The sequence below is a fragment of the Panthera uncia genome, assembly GCF_023721935.1.
Source record: "Panthera uncia isolate 11264 chromosome D3 unlocalized genomic scaffold, Puncia_PCG_1.0 HiC_scaffold_8, whole genome shotgun sequence".
Lineage (NCBI taxonomy): Eukaryota > Metazoa > Chordata > Mammalia > Carnivora > Felidae > Panthera > Panthera uncia.
This window is the reverse complement of record NW_026057586.1, coordinates 14,810,919-14,837,448: the sequence shown is the minus strand read 5'-3', so window position 1 is coordinate 14,837,448 and position 26,530 is coordinate 14,810,919. Positions and strand designations below refer to the sequence as shown.

The following is a 26,530-nucleotide window of genomic DNA, read 5'->3' as shown; positions in this document are numbered from 1 at the left end:
ATTTATTCACCAGTTTTATTCCCACTGAAATCCATATCCAAAGGCTTGCGACTGATTATAGCTAGATAGGTTGTCTTCTTTTTATTAAAATATTATTTGTTACTCAAACATTTCTAAAGCAATAACATGTTATGACTCTTTAATTCGTGGAGTAGAGAACGGAATATTTACTGACATTTCTTGAAAACTTGCTATAAGCCCACAGGAAAGAACTGACATCATCACAGTGTGTTCTCCTTCACTTGACAGGAAGTCAACTTCAAGCAGATTGACCTGAATCGGGATCTCATTTGAGAAGCCTAAGTGTCCGGTAAACTGTAGTAGTTATTTTTTATTTGGAAAACCCTCAAGTTCCAGTGGCTTTATCATCCTGTACTTTACTTTCTGAAAACCTGGCAATCCCATGTGGACTTCTGGTAGAATGAGCAATGCAAAGAGCTGGCTGGGACTTGGCATGTCCTTGTACTTCTGGGGACTGATGGACCTTACGACCACCGTTCTCTCCGGCACGCCAACACCACCAGGCAAATTAGAAGCGCTCCTGTCAGATAAGCCACAGACACACTCGCGGACAAAGAGGAGCTGGGTTTGGAATCAGTTTTTTGTTCTGGAAGAGTACACTGGAACTGACCCTTTGTATGTCGGCAAGGTAAGAATGGCCACATAGACACATTATCAGGGTTCTGAATATTGAAAGAGAATATGAATATGAACTGAATATGAAAAGGTCACCGAGCCCATGTTTGGGTCCTGAGAACAATTTTACCTAGCGGTATGTTACTTGACAGCTAGTTGAAATCTAATTTTTGCTTTGTCAGATACCAGTCAGGAAAGGAAAGATTTCTCTCCTTGTTCATATGTCTGTTCTAAGTGGGAAAAAACAAGGAATTGGATTTTGGAGGAAAAGCCTGGGACTCTGCGAGAAACATTCGAGTCCCAAAAGAGGCAGCAGCAGCCTGGGGAATAACAGGATGGGGAAGAAACTGGGAAATGCAAAGGGAGGAGTGGAGGGAGGGTTTTTTTTTACTTTGCTTTGTTTTGGGTTTTATTTTTGTTTTTTTTTTTTTTTTTTCCAAAGCATTTCCACAGGTATTGCCTGGGGCCTAAATTTAATGGAAAAAAAAAAAGAATAAAACATTCTTCATTTCAGAAGATCCTAGCATGCGCTTTAGAATAGTTGGAGACAATCAATGAATATATTTATAAACTTTACACTCGAATTCCCTTGATTTATCTATCATCATTTCATTTTTAATCCAGGCTTTCTCCTGTGTTTACTTTATTTGGATGCTAATCAGAGACCATTTTGTGAAAGCAACCAAGTGAGAGAAAAGGGGAAACAAGGACCTAATTAGAAAATAAATAATTCATTCAAATCGTAACTTAAACACTTGTTTAGCACAGAGGCTAAGAATGTGGATGGGCTTCAGAGTCAAACACATGTGGGTTCAAAACCCAGCTTTACCAACTGCTTCCGGAGTGACTCTGGACAGGACACAAAGCCCCATTAGCCTCTGTTTCCTCAAACATCAAATGGGGATAATAAAAGAACTACTACTTCCCAAGAGTTGTCTCTTTCCTCAACTCCCACCCACTTGTGGATTCAGATCTGACTTCTGTCTGCTGCATTAAAGTTGTGTTTTCAGTGCCCCCAAGGACCTCCCTACAACCAAATCCTGTGGTTTCATATTATGGAACTGCCCAACACAGCCTCAGACGCTGCCCACTAGTCCTTCCTTCTTGACTCACTTTTCTCTCTCTGCCTCATGATCGTCACAATCCCATTTTCCTTCCTTCCTCCTCAGCCTCTTTGCTGGTCTTCTCCCTTCACCTGACCCCCTCCAATTAGTGGTCCATCTCGTCAGCTTTGCCTGGGGTCTCTTCTCTACCCACATTCATGCTCTGGATGGATCTGCCACGCCCTATGATTTTCAACACCACCTCTAAACCGATGAATCCAAAACCTCTATCTCTGGCTCAGACCGCTCGTCTGGGCTTCAGACTCATAAACCCCACTGCACACGTGATAGCTCCCCATTTATGGCTCAAAGCCCTCCCAAACACGGCATATCCGCTAAGGAATTCTTGGTTTTCTTCCCAAATCGAGTCTGCCCACCCCCGGCGTCTTCCCTATGTTCGCACTGCCATCACGCAGTTTGTAAAACCTTTCTCTTGCCCCCCACATGCTCTCCACCGGCAAACTGTCAGTCCCTTGCCAAAACATATCCCCAAATCCTTCATTTCTCCTCCCTCCGCTTCCCCTGTCGCCTCTCACCTTTGCAAACGCCTAGACTCCCAACCAGTTTCCGCACCTCCACCCACACTTTCTTCCAATCCAATCTCCACACATGAGAGGCCATGTCCCTCTTCTTCCATCCTTCAATGTCCTCCCATTGTACTCTGAATCATCCAGACTCCTCCCCACGGCTGCCATGGCTATTCCTCTCTGACCCAGCCTGCCTCCTGGCCTCCTGCCACACTGCAGGCCACTCTTTCTTTCCCTTGCTCTCATGTTCCAGAGACATAGCTTCCTGGTACTTCCTACAACTTGCCAAGCTTTGCCTTATTGTTCCATAATAAAAATTCTTCCTCTGGCTTCTTTGGTGGTTGGCTTCTCCTAGCTCTTTAGGGCTCATTTTGAATCTAGGTCTTTCTTGACCATTCTCTAAGGTAGGCCCCTTGGTCAGGCTCTCTCACTACCATTATTTTCTTCAGACCTCTAATCACAACCCACAATATCTCATTCATGTGTTTATTGACAGGAGCATTGTCTGAAGCCTTTGGACTAGACTCTAATAAGGGCAAGGACATTGCTCCCATTTTATCCCCAAGGCCTAACACAGCACCTGTCACATAGAAGGTACTCAAAAAGACATTTAATAAGTGAATACCTCATGGTACAGTAAGGGTTAAATAAGCTAATACATGCAAAGTGCTCAGCACAGTACTTGGTCCAGAGTAAGATCTTCACAACCATTACTCTGTAGCGGTAGTGGTAAGGATAGTGGTGGTAACAGTGGTGGGCAGGGATTTCGTCACAGGAACTCAGTAGCTCAGGATGCACACGCCTAGTGCAGCTGCAAATCTCTTAGCCTCAAAATCTGTGGCTTTGACTTTCTTTCTCTCCATCCCTCATGCACAACCAGTCACCACATCCTGTCAGCATCTCCTTGCCAGTTTCTCTCAGAGTCACCTCATCCTCTCCAGGCTCTGTCATTACTGTGGTCCCTCTGCTCCTCATGATTAGATTAACTAAGCAGCCACTGCCCATCTCCCTGTAGAGAGGATCTTCCCATTCCTCCCCCCAGGACTCAGGACATTCGTCTCCTTGAAGCACCCTTTCCATCATGTCACTCCTCTGATTAAGAAAGCGTTGTGGCTCCAGTGCTTATCAGAGCTCTTAGCATATAGTTCAAGGGCTTGCAGAAAATGAGTCCTTCTCCCTCACCCAGCCCTCCCCCATGATTTCTCAAATCTAGTCCCGATCCCAGTCACGCTGGTCTCCTTACTGACCCTGACACACACACCTGGGGCATCTGTCCCTACCTCAGACACGTACTCAGGCTACTTCCCTGCCCAGGACACACAATCACCAGCTCTCTGCTGAATCACGTCCAGATTTCTCAGGGCCCTAGCTTAAAAGCCACTGCCATCATGAACACATCTTCTATCTATTCAGAATTCCAAAGGCTTCTAGCTACTCATTATTTGTAAAATATTTCTTCCAACTAGACATACATGGCTACTGCTAAAGTAAGTTTCGGAAAATACATTTGTATCCAGTAGTTGCTTTGTGTGCATGTGCAGTCTAGAGCCCCCTTCCCTTCTCCCGTGGGTGGAAACTGAGATGCCATCTGTAGCCTTCCCTACGCTTCTCCAACCCTGAGCACCCAGCACAGAGCTGGACATATAAAACTACAGAAAGACGAGAGCACCTAACGTTTTACCGGGCTTCCACAGGACCACGTGCCAGGCACAGTCACACAGAGCAGGTCACTTAACCATCAGAACAATGCTGTGAGGCGAGTATGATTCACCACTTTCCGATAATCAGCCGACCGAACACGGCTCAGAGAGGTTATGCTTACTGCCCCCAGTTACAAAGAAGGTAACAGGAATTCTGACACTGAAGCCACGGGTTTTCCTTTTCATTGCCCTGAGACTTGGCCCTAAGAAATACACACACGAGTCGATGGCGTTAGGGTGACACCGGGAATCCAAGCAAGCCTGACTGCTTCCTGACAATGGGAATACTTGGCTGTGTAGCACCCTCGAGTACTCATGATTAGTGCCCACCCTTTCCTAACTACCCCAACCCAGGACACAGAACACCCTGCGTGCATCTCTACAGCCACCTTGTTCAACCAACACTGCGCAGCCACTGAAGTGGGGTGTGACCTCCACATTTTATATTCACTTACCCAGGCACTTCCCTCCGCCCTCACTTTGGTACGAAAGAGAATGCATCCACTTTCACTCCCTCTCCCCCCAGGGGCATTCAGTTTGTCACCTTGAGCTCTGGAAGATGTCTGTTTAGAGAGCCTGCCTGAGTATTTGCCTATTTCAGAAGGAGTATGGCAACAATTACCGGCTGTAATTGGTATGGCCTTATAAAACCCACACTGGGCTTTCCGGGGACAAGGCAGTGTCGAGTGAAAGCTAGATTATATTGACAGATGCAAAGAGGGGGATGCAGAGAGCCTGTGCCTGGGCACGACGCTGCGGTTCCAAGGCAGGCCGAGGTCCACAGCTCCACGGCAGCTGTCTGACCACAAAGTGGAAGCACTACTGCATTCCTGGAACTGTACGAGGCACTATGAAAGATGACCAAAAAAGAGTGAAAATCACCCTTGATTTTAAAATCCTAAATCAACCAAGATTTGTCATAATCTACATGGACTGCCCATCATTCACTACTCCTTTAGCTGAACTGAAGCATTACGAGGGTAAGTAGGATATCCACCTGTCTTACTCTGCCTGGATTTGGGGGAGAAGAATGTTCTCCCAAGACGTGCATGAGCATGTGCTGCCAACTCCATTCCAGAAGCTCCTTACCTTCTTCAGAAGAGCTGGCACTCAGTCAGTGTTAGTTGAATTAGATACGGTGAAACGGAAAACACATTTTTAGTACACTGCCAATCTGCTGAGTGACTTCGGGGAAAGCCGTCAACGTCTCATGTTTGCAACGGTCGCAACCAAACGTGTCTTGTACGGCTGGTAAACCCTAATACTGAATGCGCACTACCAAGCTGCTCCGGAAGCTGGGGTCTCTCGGCTCTGTGTTCACCTTACCATACTCCACACGGTGATGTCAGGACGCAGACTTTTCCCGACCAGCTTCCCCTTGGGTTCTGACTGTACAATGTACTAGAGGGAGAACCAGAGGCAGGAAGAGGGAGAAGGGACTTGTTCCTGGAAGCCAGCAAATGGCTCCAGTTCCTGGATGCTTCCCCCACCCCCAGCACAGCACCAGCCTCGCCACACCCCCTCAACAATAGCAGCACGACCGGATGGCACACCCTTCTCAGAAATCGGGAGTCTGAAGTCTGAGAGATGTGCGTGATAGGGGCACGTCCACTGAGCTCCTGAAGCCCCAGCCCCAGGCGGCCGCGCTCCCTCCTCTGATGCCTCAGGCCCAGCCTCCTCCAAACATCTAGATTCCAGAAGCGCCAACTGCTGCCCTCTGTTCCCCCAGCCAGAGGGACGCTAGCTGTTTCCTGGAATATCTCTCTCTCTCTCTCTCTCTCTCTCTCTCTCTCTCTCCAATACTTCCATGTTCCCTTTTTGCCTTTTCAATCCTCCATATTAAATTCACTCTGCGAACATAACTCGTTTAGGTTTTGTTCCCTGACTGGATCCTGAACTGATACAACGATATTCCTCAGAAAACAGTTCTGTGTAAGCAGATTCTGGTCCCTTTCATAGCTGGTCCCCATCTCTTCCTGTTCACGAGAGGCTCATCATGCCTCTTGTTCCTTCCTCCCTCCCTCTCTCCTCTCCCTCTTCCACACAGGCTCACACACACACACAGAAGCTACCTGCAAGATGCTTGCTAGCTCTTCTGAGACAAAGGGAACAAGATCCCACAAAATGCTTTAAACCTAACCCTGTACCCTACGTGCCCCATTCGATACACTTGTACTGAGCATTTGCTGCATGTGAGAACCCACACTGCGATGAAAGCCACATGGTTCCCGCCTTCAAGGAACCTACCATACAGAGTTCCTCAAATTCTTCTCCCAGCACTGACAAAAACAGAGAACAGATCTGAGGTTCAGCCCAGATTATACTGACCTCAGCCAGCCGGATGGCTCCTAAGGAACTAGAACCCCCTGCAGGAGCAATGATGTTAGTCTTCTGTTATTTATTAAGCTCTCCCCACAGGCAGAACACTTATGTTTGGCCTATAATGATAGAGAGCATGCTTAGTTTTTTTAAGGACCACAAGATAAAACTTTTTAGATAATACGCAGAACACCTCAAAACAGTCCTGTGTACTTCATGTCAGATATTCTTTTCTCTTCCCCCTAAATAATCTGCCATGCCCTAAATGAAGCTATCTCATTCTAAGTAAATGTTCTATGTCACATGCCTTAAGATTACATGTCTTACAACATATATAAATACTGAGCAACTTTTTTTAAGTTAAAAAACATCCTGAGGTCCTTGTCCTCCTTCGCCCAATTCCATCCCTTTGCCTGGAAACACAGCTCCCGATGGAATGGATTTTCATTTCTTTGTGGCCAGGTCCCAACAAAATGGCTTTCTATTCTACACAATAAGAGCTGGCCACTTCTGCTTTTTTTTTTTTTAACTGCATTATTAGAAGATTCGGATTGCAAAAAATAATAATACTGTACACGGTATGAGGAAACGTGAGAATTGCATATTCTAAATCGAATTCTTGAAGTAGAAAAAAAACCCACAGCTATTTTTTCAGTCAATTTTATTCCCTTATTTCTCTTCTCTAGATAAGACACAGCTGAATTCCTCTAGGCGGCAAAACAGTTGCCTGCATGATGTGGCCGTGAGTCAATCTGAGATCACCTCAGAGCCAGCCACAACCTCCAAACCCACCCTTGTCTTAGGATGCCGTGAATACATTTTTCAGGTGTTCTCCTGGTATCTGTGCCACCTAATCCTCAGAGTAACACTGTCCCAGCAATGCTTCAGGCAACCTTCTGCAGCTTTTACTGTTAGACTGTGCATAATAAAAAAGCCAACAGGTGGTTTCAGCCGTCTCTGCTAAACTCTTGAAGATTTGAAGGAAGCAGAGAAGATTTGGGGCTGTTAAGGCCCTTTTCTCTTTGCACATCACCATTACTATCCTCATCATAATCGGCCCCATTTGTAGCACTCCTATTATGGGAAAGACAGTGTGCCAGGTGCTTTACATCCATTAATTTCTAATGATCCCAACAACCCTTCAAAGTAAGTATTAATGATGTTCTCCACATTTATAGTATCAGAAATTTGAGACTAACAAACATCCAGTACTTTGTCAAGGGCCCTCAATTTATAACCGCCTTCGTGTTTTAGACCCCATTTATCTGCCCCACTAGCTTAAGCGTAACACCAGGTTGCCTGATTTATAAACTAAATCTCTGAACTGTGCAAAGTGCTAAAACCCAGGCAACCACAGACCTAGTGGAGGCCCCCTTTAGAGAGAAACTCTTATTATATGATAACACAAAATTCCAGGATTCTTGCCATAGAACTATATCTATAATTAGAGATGCAGAAGAAACGTCTTTCTAGGCCTACTATGAAAATAGGGCCCCGGACTCCTTTTGAGAGTGCATCAGTCATTACAGACAGAGTAATCCAGTAGAAAACACATTTGGATGGGCAGATAAAAGCATGGCCCCATCCACATACAGATTTGAGTGGTTCAATGACAAGCCCAGGAAACGGTCCCACCAAAGAGAGATACATTCATGCAAATAATAACAACCTCCGGTAAACCCATGTTGACACCTGAAACACAAGCACTCATAGTCCTACCGAATGCAATTACTGGATTCGGACCACAGCATCAGAGAGTTTCAAGAGTCCCTGGAAGTCACTTACAATTTCCAGTACAGTGGCCACAGCCTATTTTTAAATCAGTTCATCAGTTTTTCAGGCAACTTGAATCATCAGCAGGTTTTTGAAACTCAAAAACTTAATTTATGTCAAAAACTTTACTTTTAAATATTAGGCTTGTTCATTTTTTTCTTAAGTGGAAAAGCTAGGTTCCTCCTTATGATACTTGTTTCTATTCTCATGCTGGGGGCCTATACTTCCCAGAACTCCTGTTTTCTAGACTTCTCAGGGAAAAGAACCTAAAGATATAGTGGTAAGTCTAGGATACTGAACGTGATATGGAAAAACTTTACTTACTCATCAGTCTGTATTTGCTCCTTGATACAATCATGTTCAACGTATGATAATTCTCTGTAGATCAACATTTTAAACACTTGAGTGAGAAAAAAAAATTACTCCTGTTTGAAAGGAGGTCATAAGTTTGGACCAAACTGACAATCAATTTATTTCCAACACCTGTTCATATCCATAATGAGATTCCAAGTTTCTCTGTTTGTTTCCCCAGCTCCATTCAGACATGGACAGAGGGGATGGATCCATCAAATACATCCTCTCAGGAGAAGGTGCAGGCATCGTGTTTACCATCGACGATACCACTGGAGACATCCACGCCATTCAGAGGCTTGATCGAGAGGAAAGGGCCCAGTACACTTTAAGGGCTCAAGCCCTAGACAGGAGAACAGGCAGGCCTATGGAGCCGGAGTCTGAGTTCATCATCAAAATCCAAGACATCAATGACAATGAGCCCAAGTTCCTGGATGGACCTTATGTCGCCACTGTGCCAGAAATGTCACCAGTGGGTAAGGTGGAGAGTCACTGATTCTCACAAAAAGCAGTTCTACAGAAGATCGCCCTCTTTATACCCAGAAAGAGAGAATGTGCAGAACAGCTCACAAAGTATAAAACTGGACCAAAAATGATAACCAAGTCCTTAGGCAGGAAACTACACAGACACTGAAATCAGTCATATTAAAAAATAATAGTAATAATAAGCCTAGCATGGTTATTTGGTTCTGATTCTTAAAAGACAGATGATAGACGGATACATGTTTGGTTCATGAGGAAGAAGCATTTTGGTATTATCAAAAGAGCAATGAAGAACCCAAAGGCTGTGTTCCTCTTGCTGGTTACTAAGAATTTAAAACCCAAATAACTCGGGGAGCCTGGGTGGCTCAGTCGGTTAAGCGGCCGACTTCGGCTCAGGTCATGATCTCGCGGTCCGTGAGTTCGAGCCCCGCGTCGGGCTCTGTGCTGACAGCTCAGAGCCTGGAGCCTGTTTCAGATTCTGTGTCTCCCTCTCTCTGACCCTCCCCCGTTCATGCTCTGTCTCTCTCTGGCTCAAAAATAAATAAACGTTAAAAAAAAAAAAAAAAAAAAACCCCAAACAACTCTTGTCCCACTAGAGAGGCACCAGATAGGAGTTATGGAAACCTGACCTCAAAAGGGATGCTCCCAAGGAAACAAACGTAACAATTCCAAATGCCCATTCAGGACTGCATCCGGCCTTTAGCAATTCAACTTGAACAGGTTTCCATCATCTCTCTTCCTCAGGGACCTCTGTCATCCAGGTGACAGCCACAGATGCTGATGATCCAACCTACGGCAACAGTGCCCGGGTAGTATACAGCATTCTCCAGGGCCAGCCATATTTTTCTGTGGACTCCAAAACAGGTATCTGATGCAAGTTGTGGGAGGTGGTTGCTTTATTCCCTATTAATTTATAACTGCTGCTTACGGCAAACTCAACTCTCCTTTTCAAGGACTCTCTAGGGACCGTATAATACAAAGGAGATTGTTACAAGCTTTAGGATTAAGACAGGAAACCAGCACTGCCCCGGTGGGTAAGAGCAGGGCTACGTATAGACAGTGTACCAAATGTGACTGGAGAGGCCAGAAAGCCTGCCTACCCAAAGGTATATCCTCACTAGCCTTCAATAACTCCTACGGCTGAATTTATCCCCAGGGAATATCTTTTATCTCTCCAGAAAGACCTGAGAGGATTGACACATTAACCTGGGCTTGCTAGAGAACTAGGATCATTGATTTTGAAACTATGAAGAGCCTTAGGGGAATCATCCAGTCCATCACTGGTCACTTAACAGATAAGGAAATTGAGAACTGAGACCTAACAAAGTACTTCTATTTATAGATATGTCCCCTGACATGTGGTTTGATGTTCTTCCCACTGAGCCACCCTGCACTAAGCAGAAAACACGGCCAGAATAAATGGATGCTGGGACACACAGGTTTTGTTGAGGCGGGGGAAACGGCACAGAGCATGAGATGTGGCCCCCCAAAAGGCAGGTACTGAGTGGGAAGCTCTAGCAGGGGGGACAGCATAAAGAACTGGATGGGTAAGGAGGAATGTGGCAGAAAAGACAGAAGTTTGGTTTTGTTTTTCTGTTTTGTTTCAGTTCTACCTGACAGTTTTGACTACTCTCATTATCTTGCACTTGTGCCAATCTTTCTTCCTTTTGAAACACTGTCACAGACATTACCATATTTGAGCCTCCCATTATTCTTGTGAACTCATGAAACACATGAGTGCGCCACTGTTCCCATTTTACAAACCAGAAAATTGAAGACCTAAGAGTAATTAGCAAGGAACTTGAGTGAAGAAACTTACAGTCACAGAGGTAGAGTAAATGGTGAACACTCAAAGTCACCTCTCCATTTGAAAGAGAAAAAATACATTTCCATTAGCAACCTGATAGAATTTTTTTTCCCAGAAGTCCTAAGGGGAACCAGGCATTCAGAAACTTATATCATAAAAGTAGAAAGTGAAGGAGTATAAATTAGTAGGAGGAAAGAAAAAAGGTTGCAGTGAGGGACTTCTATAAAACGGTAACTTTAACAATTCTACAAATGGATTGGGGGGGGGGGGGTAGTGAGGAGATGCCCACAGGGAAGAAAAATACAGAAGAAGAGGGTAATGTGTCCTTTATATCCTAAGAGGAAACTTACATTATTTTGACAGCTCCCAGGGGGTATCTTTAGTGTTAAGGTCAAAAATACATGAAAAGATAGTTATTGCTGTGCCCATTGGGCATTTTAAAAAAGGAAAATGCTGCATATTTCACTTAAGAATGGTGTTACTATAATGCAATATATACACTACAGGAGTAAACTGGAGACAGGTTTGTGGTTCCCAATGTCTTCTGTTTGCATGCAAAAGGTCTATTTAGCCCAGGGTCATGCTGTAAACTTGCAGTAAACAAGCCTTTAATCTTTGCCTAGAGTGCTAGAGAAGTCAACTTTTCTAAGTAGCAGGGCTAAAAAGGAGATAAAACATTACAGCACATCCTCCGCAGGATCAAAACAACACATTTCACTGGATTTTGATTTAGACCCCTCTTCTTAAATGGCAGTGTATCATCACAATGTGATGCTGCTCCTCACTGTCTAGGGAAGTTCGTCCCTTACGCATGTTAAAAATGAACAACCCAACAGAGCATCTTTCATGTCCCAGCTCACGGAAATCAGTGAAGCACAGAGGTAAGCAGAATGTAACAAAACCGAATGGATATATAAGAAAAGAAAGCGTATCAGAATTCCAAACCTGCTTACAGGTATAGGGGAGGCAGGGAAAAGCAGACTAGGAGTGAGCTGCCTAAAGAAAAGTCATTCACACTACAAAGGCTCTAGGGGCTGAAGAAAGAGCAAGCTGAAAGAGGGAAATCTAAAATCACAGATTTGCAGACATATGAGGCTTTGTTTTCCAGACGCAAAGCCCCAGTTTTCTCTGGTAAGACAGAGACCCTTGAAATCCGCCCAGACTGCAAGTCCCTAACTCTGTTGGAGAACACTGCTGCCACCTCCTGTTCTCTCCCGGTAATGCTGCCAAAGGAAATGGGCTCTGAGCTCTTCCTGAGGGAACAGGGCCTACTCACCAATTGTTTAATTAAGCACAGCATTTTTTTGAAGCTAGACTCCTGACCTCAAGTTTAATAAAACACAGATGATTTGCATCTCGACTCTAGATATTAACAATGCACAAGGGAGAAACCTAGAAGCCCATCTTAAACACTGCATTTGTGGTTTTATTTTTAAAAACAAAATCTTAGGGCACCTGGGTGGCTCAGTCGCTTAAGTATCTGACTCGGTTTCACCTCAGGTCACGATCGCACAGTTTGGTTCGTGGGACTGAGCCTGTTCCCATTGACAGTGCAGAGCCTGCTTGGGATTCTCTCTCTCCCTCTCTCTCTCTGCCCCCACCCCCACTCGTGTGTGCACGCGCACAAGAGCTCTCTCTCTCAAAAAATAAATAAACAAAACTTTAAAAAAAAATAAAAATGAAAACAAAATCTTTTCTGCCCTGCAGGTGTCATTAGGACAGCTCTCATGAACATGGACCGAGAAGCCAAAGAATACTATGAAGTGATTATCCAAGCCAAGGACATGGGAGGGCAGCTTGGAGGGTTAGCTGGGACCACAACGGTCAACATCACCCTCTCAGATGTCAATGATAACCCACCCCGCTTTCCCCAGAGTGAGTACCTAACCAATGAGAATACAGATCTCAGACCAGAGGGATGCACCTATTACAGAAATGAAAGAAAAAGGGCAGTCTGAGTTCCTCCTTAAGTTCAATTATCCATGGGTTCCCTTCATACATTTATTGTGCAATTCTCACATAAACATTTCCCTTCTGGGTCCCAACATCCCATGGCACTATACCAGTGTTTCTCACTTTTTTCATTATCACCTCTCTCTCTGAAGCTCTTCTAAACTTTTTTTTTTTCCTTGATCGTCATGCCCTGCACCCTGCCCCATAAAATTAAATAGTAAGGAATAAGATTTTGTTGGATAGGGGTGAACTTTAGAAAGCTACAAACCACTGTAGCGTCTAAGATTTTTTTTTTCAGATCTCCCCCTTCCCCGAACCAATGTTTGTCCCCTAGGAGACAATACTGCCCTGTTGAGAATGCACACAGAGAAACTAAGCCAAAACTGTAGGTGAACACATAGCAGCCTAACTATTTAACCAGTCAACTCATAAGAGTACCAAGTACCTGCTTTGCAATGGCACCGGCCATGAGGGATACAAGATACCTGAGATCCAGTTGCTGCCCCCATGAAGCTTCAAATTCAGCTGGGGAGTACATATTCTAAACTCATAGGAAGTTAACCAACAAGTAGATTTGCCATGCCAGTTGAGTAGTGCAGAATGAAACTTTCACAATGAACTAAGAAGCCTTCACAGAAGGATGATACCTCAACAGGGGACTGAAACATATAAAAGATTTAAATAGAAAGAAAGGACATTCCAGAAGGGGGAAGCCATTCAGTCATTCAAAAAAAATATTTGTTTTGGGCACCATCTAGGTATGGGACATAGAGCGGTTTACAAAACAAACAAAATCTCTGCTTTCCTACAACTCATTCGAGTAGAATCGAAATGTAAGAAAAAAAAATACATATATATGTATACATATATATATGTAAGAAATGTAAGAAATGTAAGAAATGTAAGAAATGTAAGAAAAAAAATACATATATATATATATATATCTACAACAGAAAGACCTGGAAATAAAGTAGCGAACGGAATTTTATGTTCAAAGACCGCCTAAAAGTGGAGACGTGCTCTTCAGTGTTTCAAATGTGTTATATTTCTAAAGGAAGTCACTGAAAAGTTTTCGAGCAAGACAGAGACATAAAAGAAGGCTAATCTGACAGCCAGGTACAGGAGGGGTTGGCAAAAGTGGAGGCTAGAAGCTGGGGAACCTGTCAGGGGGCTTTTACAATGGTCAAGATTTGACCTAATAAGGACTTAAAGAAACAGCAGAAGGAGTGGAGTGGGACTAACAAGAAAACATGGATTTCTATCTCCTGATTTCCTGGCTGAAGGAAACATGGCAGAGGGTGGAGTCAAAGATGACTACGATGTTTTAAGTCTGGGTGACAGGGAGAAGAATCGTAGTACTGATGGAAATAGAGGATGCATAATGGAACCAGTGGCAGGGGAGGAGGAAGACAAATACGGATTTGAATATGAAGTGACAGCAGGACAATCTATAGATTCTTGAACATCCTTAAACTACCCTATTTGGCTTTTAAATTTGACACTAGAGGGTATCTCCAATGAAAACAGGGCAAAAAACCATGTTATTATGTAGCTCCTAAGTGTGTGAATTTGGACAAACCGCAGGAAACTCCTATCACCCCAAACCTGCCAACTTCACAACGGCATCACACAACACAACAAGAAAGAACCAGGGTTTTAGTCCTGCCCCGCAAGCCAACATCTTAACACCCATTCTAAAGCAAACATTTTGAGTTGTCACTTTTTCAAAATAATGGAGAATCCAGCGTAGAGTAAAAGCATGGACTATGTTGCACAGAAGATGAAATGTAAATACATAAAAGTAATCGTCGTTAGGGAGCCTGGGTGGCCTAGTCAGTTAAGCATCCAACTCTTGATCTCAGCTCAAGTCATGATCTCACAGTTCCTGGGTTTGAGCCCCGTGTCAGGCTCTGCACTGTCAGCACAGGGCCTGCTTGAGATTTTCTCTCTCCCTCTCTCCCTCCACACTGAGCATGGAGTCTGACATAGGGCTTGATCCCACGACCCCAAGGTCATGACCTGGGATGAAATCAAGAGCTGGATGCTCAGCCGACTGAGCCACCCAGGCACCCCTTGACTGCTCATTTTAAAAATTCAATTTTCCTTCTTTCTTATAAATATTACCATAATTTGATCATGGGATGTTGACCAAATGACACAACTATTATTTTATACTGAGCAAGCTCAGTTACCTTTAACTGAACCAAATACAAAGGAATATCGAGATCTTAGGCTATTTATTTCTAATACAATCCATCATGTGTAGAAATCTTACGTATACGCTTGTTTAAACACAGAACACGTAGCTTTCCTGGTGTGGGAATAATACTTGTTAGTTTTTCCCAAAAGTTCTGCAATAATCCTCAACAACTTTGGAAGAGAATGGAAAGAGATCATGAAATCCAAGTGCCTGCCAGCTTAGTACAGAACTTAGCAATTTCCTGGCTCATATTTGCAAAGAACAGGCTTTATTTCTTTTCCTGTACAAGGGAGGGTGCTGTGAGCTGGTTTGGTGCTATCAACCTCCCCAAATCTTTGTGAAACTCAAGCCCTTACATCCCAGGCTTCCCTGCAGCTTGCCAATACATATTAGAATAAGAGACCATGAACATACTGAAAATGTGATTGTGTGATTTTCCTTGTTATTTAGTCAGTCACATTTTGATTGACAAAATAATGAAGAACGTCAAAAAGTTGAGCCCCAGAGAAGGTAAGTTAGTGAAGACACAACTCTTTGAAAATGAAAATGAACTAAATTTAATTGTGAATTCAAAATATCAAGTTGAAAAGGAGAACATTTCCAACTCTGAGATTCTCACAGATGTGACGGCTTTTGGGATATTCTAACCTGGAACAAGAGAACAAGACACAACAGAGGTCTGCAGTGGGCAGGGCTGAGGGCAAGGACGCACTGATGGACAACACATGGAGCTGGAAGCTGGTCGTAGAGTAGCTGGAGCTGCTCTTTGTGGCTGTTCTTCATTTAGAGCTCACTGATCCCCACTAAATATGGGCAAGTGGACAGAGCTAGAAACTCCATATGCTGGCCAGGCCACGAAGGAAAATGTGGGCATTTCAAGTGTGAACAGAATAAATACATACTTTGCAATCATAATATTTTTTCCTTTGTCAGAAGGAATTAACATTTGGGGAAACAGTTCATTAGGAGGGACCGAAAGATTGGAAAGCAAGATAATTCCTTCCACTCTGAAGGTAGAGTCACTGAGAGAAGAAATATTTTGGGGACACCTGGGTGGCTCGGTCGGTTAAGCGTCTGACTCGTGATTTCGGCTCAGATCATAATCCCACAGTTCATGGGTTCAGGCCCCGTGTTGGACTCTACACTGACAGTGTGATGCCTGCATGGGATTCTCTGTCCCTCTCTCTACCCTTCCCCCACTCTCAAAAATGTAGAAACTTTAACAAGGGGGGTGGAGAAGAAATATTTTTGTTTTCATCTTGTCCTATTTTTTTTTTTTAATTTTTTTTTTTTTTCAACGTTTATTTATTTTTGGGACAGAGAGAGACAGAGCATGAACGGGGGAGGGGCAGAGAGAGAGGGAGACACAGAATCGGAAACAAGCTCCAGGCTCTGAGCCATCAGCCCAGAGCCTGACGCGGGGCTCGAACTCACGGACCGTGAGATCGTGACCTGGCTGAAGTCGGACGCCCAACCGACTGCGCCACCCAGGCGCCCCATTTTTTTTTAATATTCATTTATTTTTCAGAGACAGCATGAGTGGGGTAGGGACACAGAGAGAGAGGGGGACAGAGGATCCGAAGCAGGCTCTGCTCAGACAGCAGCAAGCCTGATGTGGGGCTTGAACTCATGAACCATGAGATCATGACCTGAGCTGAAGTTGGACGCTCAACCAACTGAGCTGCCCAGGCACCCCTCATCCTGTCCTATTCTTAGGATTAGGTCAAGCTATTTTGGTCCCTCCTTATCAAACATCCAGTAGAGACTATGACCTCATAATGTTTGCTCAGCCTGTATGGATTTCAGTTTTTCCTCTGTAAAACTCAAGTTTTAATTCTTAAACCAGGAGGAAGGCATTTTGCCCAGCATGTCTGATATGATTTGACACTATTGAGGCATTTTTTATAGCAACAGATTACACGAATGCATGTTCTGACCTTTCTTCACAGAACATTATCAGATGAGTGTGTTGGAATCAGCTCCAGTTAGCTCCACTGTGGGTAGAGTATTTGCCAAGGACTTGGATGAGGGAATCAATGCAGAGATGAAATACACCATCGTGGATGGAGACGGTGCAGATGCCTTTGACATTAACACAGATCCCAATTTCCAAGTTGGCATCATAACTGTGAAGAAGGTAAGGCAACCCCTCTTTTCAAATCATGTTAATGGAGGCTGGGAATACATATGAGGTCAGTAAGGGCTGTTACACTAGAGGTATGTAATGTTTTAAATCCTCGGACAAATGTTCTTTCCACTTGTTAAAAAAAAAAAAACCTCCTTTCGCTTACATGTAAACACTGGCTGTGTCATCATTTTACAGAGAGGGTACCATGTGATGATAAAAATATAATTATGTCATTTCTCCTAAGTCATTACTTAATCACTTAAAAAACTGTGGTAGCTTAATTCACTAATGATGTTAATGACTTGATCAATGTTTACAGTTGAATAACACTCAGATTTCACTATTTTACACCATAAATAATAAAGCAAGCTATAATATTATTTATGAGTCAATAAATAACATGCAGAGATTTTTTAATTGCTACTCGAAGATCCACAGATGCTAATTAGTCTTGGAAAAGTTTTATCAAACATAGCTACTGAGTGGTATTATCACTTGAAATTCCTTTGCTTCACAAATTACCAAGTTTTCTGAATATAAGTTTTCTGAAAATCAATTTTTTCTGTGACATAAAACACATATGGATATATCTGGGTGGAAAATAAAACCTTAAAAAATTGAAATTTTATCGTCCTAGTAGCTCTATATGTGATAAATTCAAAAACTCATTGATTTAATCTTCCATCTCCTCTACTTTAAATACATCTAAGATATCTTATTTATTCAACAAATATTTGTCGAGCATCTACCTATGTGCCAGGTATCACTCTACACGCATGATGTAGACAGTAAGTAAAATAACTGAAAATATCTGCCTTTGTGGAGCTTACATTCTAAAAAGGGGAAGAAGATAGTTGAAATACCAAATAAATCAACAAAGTAATATAGTACTAGGAAGTGACAAATGCCACGGTGGGGAGGGGTAAAACAGAACAAAAGTGAGATCAGAAAAGCCAACATGACTTCAAATTTAAATTGGGTGTTTGGGACTGGCTTCACAGACAAGTGACATTTATACAAAGATTTAAAGTGGGTAGATTACAGCACAGAGCTGGGCAGGTTGACAACGCACACCCCTGGGAGGTGCCTTACAAATGACTTCAGTGAGAACTACACACAGAGCCCTGCAGACAGGGAATGGGCATGGAAATGTTGTTCCAGGCAAAACCAGTGCCAAGGCCCAGAGATGGGCTCTGTCTAGTCTGTTTCAAAAGCAACAAAGGGGTTGATAAGGCTGAGTACAGGGGAAGACTAGTAGACGAAAAAAGTCAGACCTATACGGTCTGACTTATAGGATCCTATGAAGAGTATAGGATCCTATAAAGAGTATAGGATCCTATACTCCTTATCCTATAGGATCTTACAGGCTACTCTAAGTACTTCTTCCTCTGAGTAAAGCAAGGAACACCTGGAGGACTTCAAAACATGTATGACGTAACTGGACTTTCATTATAAGATAATTACTCTGTAGGCTGTGTGGAAAAAAGACCATAACAGAGAAGCAATAATCCAGGTAGGAGATGGTGGTGGCTTGGCCTAGGGTAGTAGGAATGGAGGTGGTGAGATGCGGTCAGAATCTGGATATAATCTGAAAGTAGAGCTAACGAGATTTCCTAACAGCCTGAATGAGGATGAGAAAGAAAGAGAAGAACCAACTGAGCAACAACAGAGCTGCCTCTAACTGAGATGGGAGAATCTGCAGGTAGAGAAGGCGGCAGGCAGGCGGTGACAAATACTGGGATTAAGTGTGGACATCTTACCCAGATGGAGATGTGTAGTAGCTACTGGTTATAGGAATATGGAGTCTAGAGAAGAGTTCTGGGCTGGAAATATAAATTTGGGAGTCACAAGCATATCAATGCTGCTTAAAGCAAATCCAACAGAATGACATTCCAAGGGACTGGGCACATACGGAGAAGACAGTGAAATGAGCCCTATAGCACCCCAGCATGAAGAGGCCAGAGAGAAGGGCAAGGATAAGCAAGGAGACTTAGAAGGAGAGATCAGGGAAACAGGAGGAAAATCAAGGGAGTGTGGTACCCTGGAAGGTATTAAAAACTGTTTCCAGAAAGACAAATGCTGTTGAAGATCATGTGAGAACACTGAAAGCCGACCACAGGGAGATCATCGATGACTTTGACAAAAGCATCAAAGTCGTAACTTAGAATGGAGCACAAGTTAATAATGTCTTTAACGACAACTTCACTACACGCTATTCCAGAGTTGAATTAACACTGATTTAGAAGGGAAAAGTTCACATGTTTGTCCTGTATTTACATAAGCAATATACAAACACAGCAAAAGAACAGATGTATTCAGCATTCCACCAACCAGAAATCTTTATAAACCAGCACACGATGACCTCAAAACAGTGTAAAGTGCTGGTATTAACTTCAGAATAATCAAATGAACCTGGATGTAATTTAAATATTACAATTTTGTATTTTATTCTCATCCTTTGAGCTCATAACACATTAGAATTATAAAAGATGACTAAAAATGGTAATACCAATTTGGTATATGACATAAGATTAAGAACACTCCCCTATGATGTGGCATGCCTCAAGTAAAGAGTTAATAATACACTGCCTACCATGACTGGTAACTGTACACAAGGTAAATGCTCAAAGATTTGGAGAATTATTGTTTCTTTAATGCAAAAATTTTCTTTAAAAAAATTAAACAATCAGAAAAAGAGCTTTTGGCATTCCCCATATATTTTAAATTTCATTTTGTATCTTAAAATAATATATAAGATAATTCAAAATAATAATATATCAGTGTATTTTAAATTATTAGAATATGGCTTAGACCTTATTATAGGCCATTTATTTAAAAAAAATACTAACTATTACAATTTTGTATCTGAAGGGAACCCCACAATATTGTTTCTCCAGCTCCCTTATGTGGAGAAAAGATTAAACCTTATAAGATAGACCACTATCTTTCACTGTCATTACTAAAACTATATCCATATTTAATCAAAATAGGCATCAGTTTTGCCAAGGTCATTTGGATTTCTCTTCTGAACTTAGGAGGTGATAGAAAATAGAATTAAAAAAGAGGTCAATAAGTTGGGTAGATGGACAAGTCAAATATAATAAATACTTTAGAGGCTACTGACTGCTCAGTCTGTACTTTTGGAACAACATTCACTCAGATGCCTGACCCACACCCATCTTCCTACTTTGTCATTAATAATGTCATATAAAAGTGAAACAGAAGTTCTGCTTTTGATTTATTTCCATAAGCCCTATTATTTGTCTAAAAAGCACATACTTTTTCAAAAAGAAAAATTAAGTTGAATTGATAGAATTGGGTCTTCATAAAACCACACTGATTACTACCCAGTATCTTGGGTCTTTTTGGCTTTTAAGTAATCAATCAATTGATTTCCAGTCTCTTAACTCAAATGCTTGAAAGATAACTTGAAACACGTATTTTTCAGATTGCTCTTTATTCTAGACGAGCGTGCCGTTATGCCCTACTCCAGTCTTCAGCATGTCTTCTATCTGCCAGCATACAACAAGCAATTGTTTGGAGTCCATTTTCCTCTTAGGCAGGCCACAAAAAGCAAAACTTCCATATTTCGTCAAATCTAAGGTGCTCATGAAATGTAAATCACATCATTGTTTTATAAAAGAAAAAAAAAAAAACTCTTGCACTTTAAAAAAGAAAAAAAAACTCTTGCAATTCAAATGATACAATGCTTTCTTCTTCCTTACGGTTTTTTTTGTAAAAAGCTCTTATTGACACAGATACATGTGCTTCACTAATATCAGAGTTACTCCCTGCTGTTGTTTCCAGGCCATTCTGCCCACACAACAATTTTTGTTTCATTGTCAAATCATAGCATAATCATTCTGGAGACATTTTAGAAGGTAATAAAGTTCAACACATGTAGTCCCAACAATGTGCAGAACTCAGCTGAAATACATGCATGCTATCTCCTGCTGGGCCTAAAGCAACTGTAAGATGCCATCAATTGGAGAAACAACTCTATTTCCAAAATGTTAAAATATGAAAAGATGCACGCCTTAAAATCACTGAAATATTGTAACATAAAATCTGTGTATATTATCACCCAACTGGTACTTGTCAATACTCGTCAATACTTGAACTGAAAAACTTTTTTGCACTATTCAATGTAACATTTTTTGCTGCCTTTCAGGTTTTAGGCCCTTGCTAGGCACTGGGGAATAAAAATCTAATTCTTAGCCTTTGCCCTTGAGTTTGGTGAAAAGAACCAACAGGGTCACATTTGTAAAACAAAGAAAGAAGAACCGTAATAAAAGAACCACAAAACATGACAAAGTACTATAGGAACAGAGGAAGGAATAATTAATTCTGCTGAAGGAAAGTACATCACTATTTTGTGCCCAATTTTTGTGGTTCAATTTGCAAGAATATAATGGCTCTTCTTATGTGCTCTAAGTCTAGGAAATTTCTTGAATTTGGAACTTGGGTTCTAAGATTATTCTTCTTTGATTTACTATTATGACTATGGAAATAAACAATTCTTTGATGTTAAAAAATAAGTACAAAAACTTTTCAGGACAAAAGTCAAATTCCTATATCAATTGTGAGCAACTTAAAGCTTAGGGTATTTCGGGCAATGCTTTCTTTCAATTTTAAATCATAAAATTACTTAAGTGAGGAGACAATCTTAATGTAATCATCACTGGGTAATTTATTTCCAAAAAAATTTTAGCAATAACTAAAAACTCACTTTAGTCCTTTCAACAGATAGTACTGGAACAACTGGATATCCATATGCAAGAGAAACCACTTTACTACCTCACAAAAACAAATTCAAAATGGATCATATACTTACCTAAACGTAATAAACTAAAACTATAAAATTTCTAAAAGGAAACATGGAAGAAAATCTTTCTGACCCTTATCAGGCAAAGATTTCTTAGATATGACACCAAAATCCCAATAAGAAAGTGATAAACAAGACTTTATTAAAATTAAGAGTTTCTTTTCTTCAGGGCACCTGGGTGGCTCAGTCAGTTAAGTGTCCAACTCATGATTTCGGCTCAGGTCTTGATCTCATGGTCATGAGATTGAGCCCCACATCGAGCTCTGTGCTGGTCATGGAGCCTGTTTAAAATTCTCTTTTTCTCTCACTCAGCCCCTCCTCCACAAGCACCCATACATGCTCTCTCTTTCTCTCTTAAAAAAAAAAAAGTTTCTTCCCTTCAAAAGCACTGTTACAACTAATCACAGGTTGGGAATAAATATTTGCCAACACATGTCAGATAAAGGACTTGAATACAGAATATATAAAGAACTCTTCAAGAAGATATAAAAAACTGCTAAACATTAGACATTAGGGAAATAGAAATCAAAACCACAATGAGATACTTCATATCCACTAGGATGGCTAAAATCAGAAAAACGGATAAAATCAAGTAATGACAAGGATGTTGACCAGCTAGAACTTTCATACATTCCTGGAGGGAATTCAAAATGATACAGTCACTTTAAAAACTGGTGTGGAGGGGCACCTGGGTTGCTCAGTCGGTTGAGCGTCTGACTTCAGCTCAGGTCATGATCTCACAGTTCATGGGTTCGAGCCCTGCATCAGGCTCTATGCTGACCGTTTGCTCAGAGCCTGGAGCCTGCTTCCGATTCTGTGTCTCCTTCCCTCTCTGCCCCTCCCCGCTCACACTGTGTCTCTCACTCTATTTCTCAAAAATAAATAAATGTAAAAAAAAAAAAAAAAAACTTAAAAACTGGTGTGGAGGGGTGCCAGGGTGGCTCAGTCAGTTAAGTATCCGACTTCAGCTCAGGTCATGATCTCACAATTTGTGGGTTCGAGCCTCACATCAGGCTTGCTGTGGTCAGTGCAAAGCCACCTGGGCGCTTCGGATCCTCTGTCTCCCTCTCTCTCTGCCACTCCCCCACTCACACTCTCTCTCTCACAAAGACTAAAAAAAAAACAAAAACAAACAAAAAAAACTTACAAAAATATATAAATAAAAATTGGTCTGGAAGTTTCTTATAAAGTTAAAAATACATTTAACCATATAATCCTACAATCCAACTCCTAGGTTTTTACCCAAATTAAATAAAAATCTATGTTCACACAAAAACCTGTATGCAAATGTTCATGGCAGCTTTATTCATAACGATCAGAAACTGGAAACAACCCAAATGTACCTCGAGTAGAGAAGATATAAATAAACTGGTACACCCATATCCATACAGTAAATAGTAATAAAAAGGGACAGACCATTCATTCACAAAATAACATGGATGAATTTCAAACGCATCATGCCTAGTGAAAGAACAGATTCAAAAAAGTATTTCCTGAACAGCTCCATTTATACATTTTTTTTAATTTTTATGTTTTTTTTTAATTTTTATTTTTGAGAGAGAGTGAGAGACAGAGAGAAAGAGAGACAGATGGTGAGTGGGGGAGGGGCAGAGAGAGAGGGAGACACAATCTGAAGCAGGCTCCAGGCTCTGGGCTGACAGCACAGAGCCCGACCCGGGGCTGGAACTCGTAAACCACAAGGTCATGACGTGAGCCAAAGTTAGATGCTCAACCACCCAGGTGCCCCTACTACGTTCTTATAATAGAGACACAACATGGATCAGTGGTTGCCAGTAGGAGGGACTGACCACAAAGGAGCCACTGGACAAGGAGCAATGGTGGGGTAATGACAGTGATGGAACTGTTCCATATCTTATCACGGTGGAAACATAACTATGTGTTAAAACTTACAAAACTTTATACTAAAAAAAGACGAATTTGAATGTATATAAATTAGACCTTAATTAAAAAGAAAATACAAAATGGGGTGCCTGAGTGGCTCAGTCAATTGAGCATCCAACTTCAGCTCAGGTCATGATCTCACAGTTTGTGAGCTCGAGCCCTGCATTGGGCTCTGTGCAGACAGCTTGGAGCCTGGAGCCTGTTTTGGATTCTCTGTCTCCCTCTCTGCCCTTCTCCTGCTCACGCGGTCTCTCTGTCAAAAATAAACATTAAAAAAATAATAATACAAATTTATACCAAATTACAAAATGACTTAAAATTAAGGAAAACAAACTTTACCTAGCTCAAACCTACCATAAACAACAGTGCCTACTTTGGGTTACCAATAAGCAAGAATTCTAAGAGAACATAATGTAATCTAACAGGAATAGATGAATATCTAAATTTTGAGAGTAAGTATAAATAAAATAATTCGTAGGGCACTTGGGTGGCTCAGTGAGTTAAGCATCTGGCTTAGGTCATGATCACACACTTCGGTGTATTCAAGCCCCTTGCTGGGCTCTGCACTGACAGTGCACAGCCTGCTTGGGGTTTTTGGTCTCTCTCTCTGCCCCTGCCCCAGTCACGCTGTCCCTGTACCTCTCAAGATAAATCAATAAACTTTAAATACACAGATAAATAATTGGTAAAACTATTCCTTCAAGTAAAACTACTCCTTCCTATCATATAATCTGAGTGGTAGATTTCCCTGTTAATAAAACTTTGCCTTGTTTAAAACCATTTTATTTATTTACTTATTCACTAAGTTATCTCTAAACCCAACATGGGGCTCAAACTCAAAACCCCAAGATTAAGAGTTGCATGCTCTACTGACTGAGCCAGCCAGGCACCCCTGAAGCCTTGCCTTTTGACTAAGAACTAAGGAGACAGGCAAGCTGGTGGAAATGGTGCCTGGTTTTAAATGGGAATGGCTGACAGCAGGACACAAGGAATACAATGTGTATGTTGTAAGTAAATGCAAAACAAGTAGTAAGGGAACAACAACAAAACAATGTTTTGTTAGAATTTGAAAATACCCAATTTAATTAAAGCCACTTCTGCTGTTTCTCAAAAGCTAAGCACTTAATTAAATGGACACATGCCTCTTTCTAACATCAAATGTGCTGACATGCAGCATATTTTATGAAAAAAAGTGCCAGTGAATATTTAGTTAGAAAAATTTAAGTCACTGCCAAGTGGACAGGTGACTTTTAAGCTTTAGTTACTGCTTCGCTACCCACTGTAATTATTTTAAAGGTTGGACTTGCCATGATTTTTTTTTATTATTGGTGATGTTTTCAGGTAATTGTTGCTCAAAACATTTTGATATTTTTTTAAAAAAAATAAATGGATCATTCTTTTTTTTAACATAAAAATAAACGGATCGTTCTTAAGGGATACCATTCAAGTTCACTTTCTACCCTAAAATGTTGTATTTTTTTTTTGACAAAATATTCTTAAGGTATGAACAGATTTTAAAAAAAGGAACCATCAAAAAAATTATATGTATGACATGGAATGTTACCAGACAAAGTTAAAGTTTTGTGGATGGCCTCTGAATGAGGAATTTAAAAATCTAGACCAGCAGGGCACCTGGGTAGCTCAGTGTGTTAAGTATCCAACTTTATCTCAGGTCATGATCTCACAGTTCATGAGTTCGAGCCTCGCATCAGGCTCTGTGCTGACAGCTCAAAGCCTGGAACCTGCTTCGGATTATGTGTCTCCCTCACCCTCTCTGCCCCACCCCACTTGTGCTCTGTCTCTCTCTCTCAAAAATAAATAAACATTCAAAAAAAATCTAGACCAGCATTTCCACTCTGACACTACGTAACCATGTCTGCTTAGCCCAGTATTCTGAGCTTCCTGTGTCTCAGTCTCTCCAACTGTAAAATGAGGCCATGGACTTAGGTTCTTAAAAGAGATTTTACAGGAGAACAGCTATGGTAAACTTAATACACAAACACTGATCTAACACAGTGCTCTGAGAACCCTTGTAAGGTGCTTATGGTAGCTCCTTGGGGGTAAAATTCACTATTGCCTCTGTACTTAAGAATTTTTTTAAGAAGAAAATGGAAAAGACTTAGGCCTCAGTTATATGTATATTCTGAAACTGGCCTCAAAATCTCTCTTAATTATCCCATCTTTTCAGACAAAGGAGTATCTCTAAAGATAAGGTAACGAGGTTGATTAAAGAGGAGGCACATTAGAGTTGAGCCTGCCCAGAGTACAGTGGATGTCCTGATCAGGACACTGGCTGCCTTCACTCTCTGAGGTGTCTAGCATCTTCCTTACCTTCTTTACCCGATTTGTGGAAAATGACCTTAAGAACAAGAAATACAGAACAAGGGAAAAATTCCCTTGTTTTTCCCTTTGCCTCTTTCCCACCATTTTAATGAGGATGGAAACCCACCCCTAGCCGTCAATCTTGGCCATCCTTTAGAACCTTGACATACATGCTCACGGCTAATCAATTTTCCTGTTACTGTTACTTTTCAGCCCCTGAGTTTTGAAAGCAAGAAAAGTTACACCTTGAAAGTGGAAGGAGCCAATCCTCACCTAGAGATGCGTTTTCTGAACCTAGGCCCATTTCAGGACACAACAACAGTGCACATCAGTGTGGAAGATGTGGATGAGCCCCCCATATTTGAACCTGGCTTTTATTTTGTGGAGGTTCCTGAGGATGTGGCAATTGGAACAACCATACAGATCATTTCTGCCAAGGACCCAGATGTGACCAACAACTCAATCAGGTTTTTCCACAGATTTCACCTTTCCTACATTTTC

At 41.6% G+C, this 26,530-nt stretch overlaps 1 protein-coding gene across 1 annotated transcript in view; it reads left to right on the top strand.

Annotated features, from left to right (window-relative positions):
• The first annotated feature begins 134 nt into the window (after nucleotides 1-134).
• Nucleotides 135-26,530, top strand: part of CDH20 (cadherin 20) — a 50,548-nt gene continuing 24,152 nt past the window's right edge. The window contains exons 1-6 of the mRNA XM_049619779.1: nucleotides 135-649; nucleotides 8,591-8,885; nucleotides 9,637-9,756; nucleotides 12,407-12,574; nucleotides 16,802-16,989; nucleotides 26,243-26,496. Of these exons, the coding sequence (XP_049475736.1) occupies nucleotides 404-649; nucleotides 8,591-8,885; nucleotides 9,637-9,756; nucleotides 12,407-12,574; nucleotides 16,802-16,989; nucleotides 26,243-26,496 (1,271 nt within the window). The 5' untranslated portion in view covers nucleotides 135-403. The remainder of the gene's footprint in view (nucleotides 650-8,590; nucleotides 8,886-9,636; nucleotides 9,757-12,406; nucleotides 12,575-16,801; nucleotides 16,990-26,242; nucleotides 26,497-26,530) is intronic.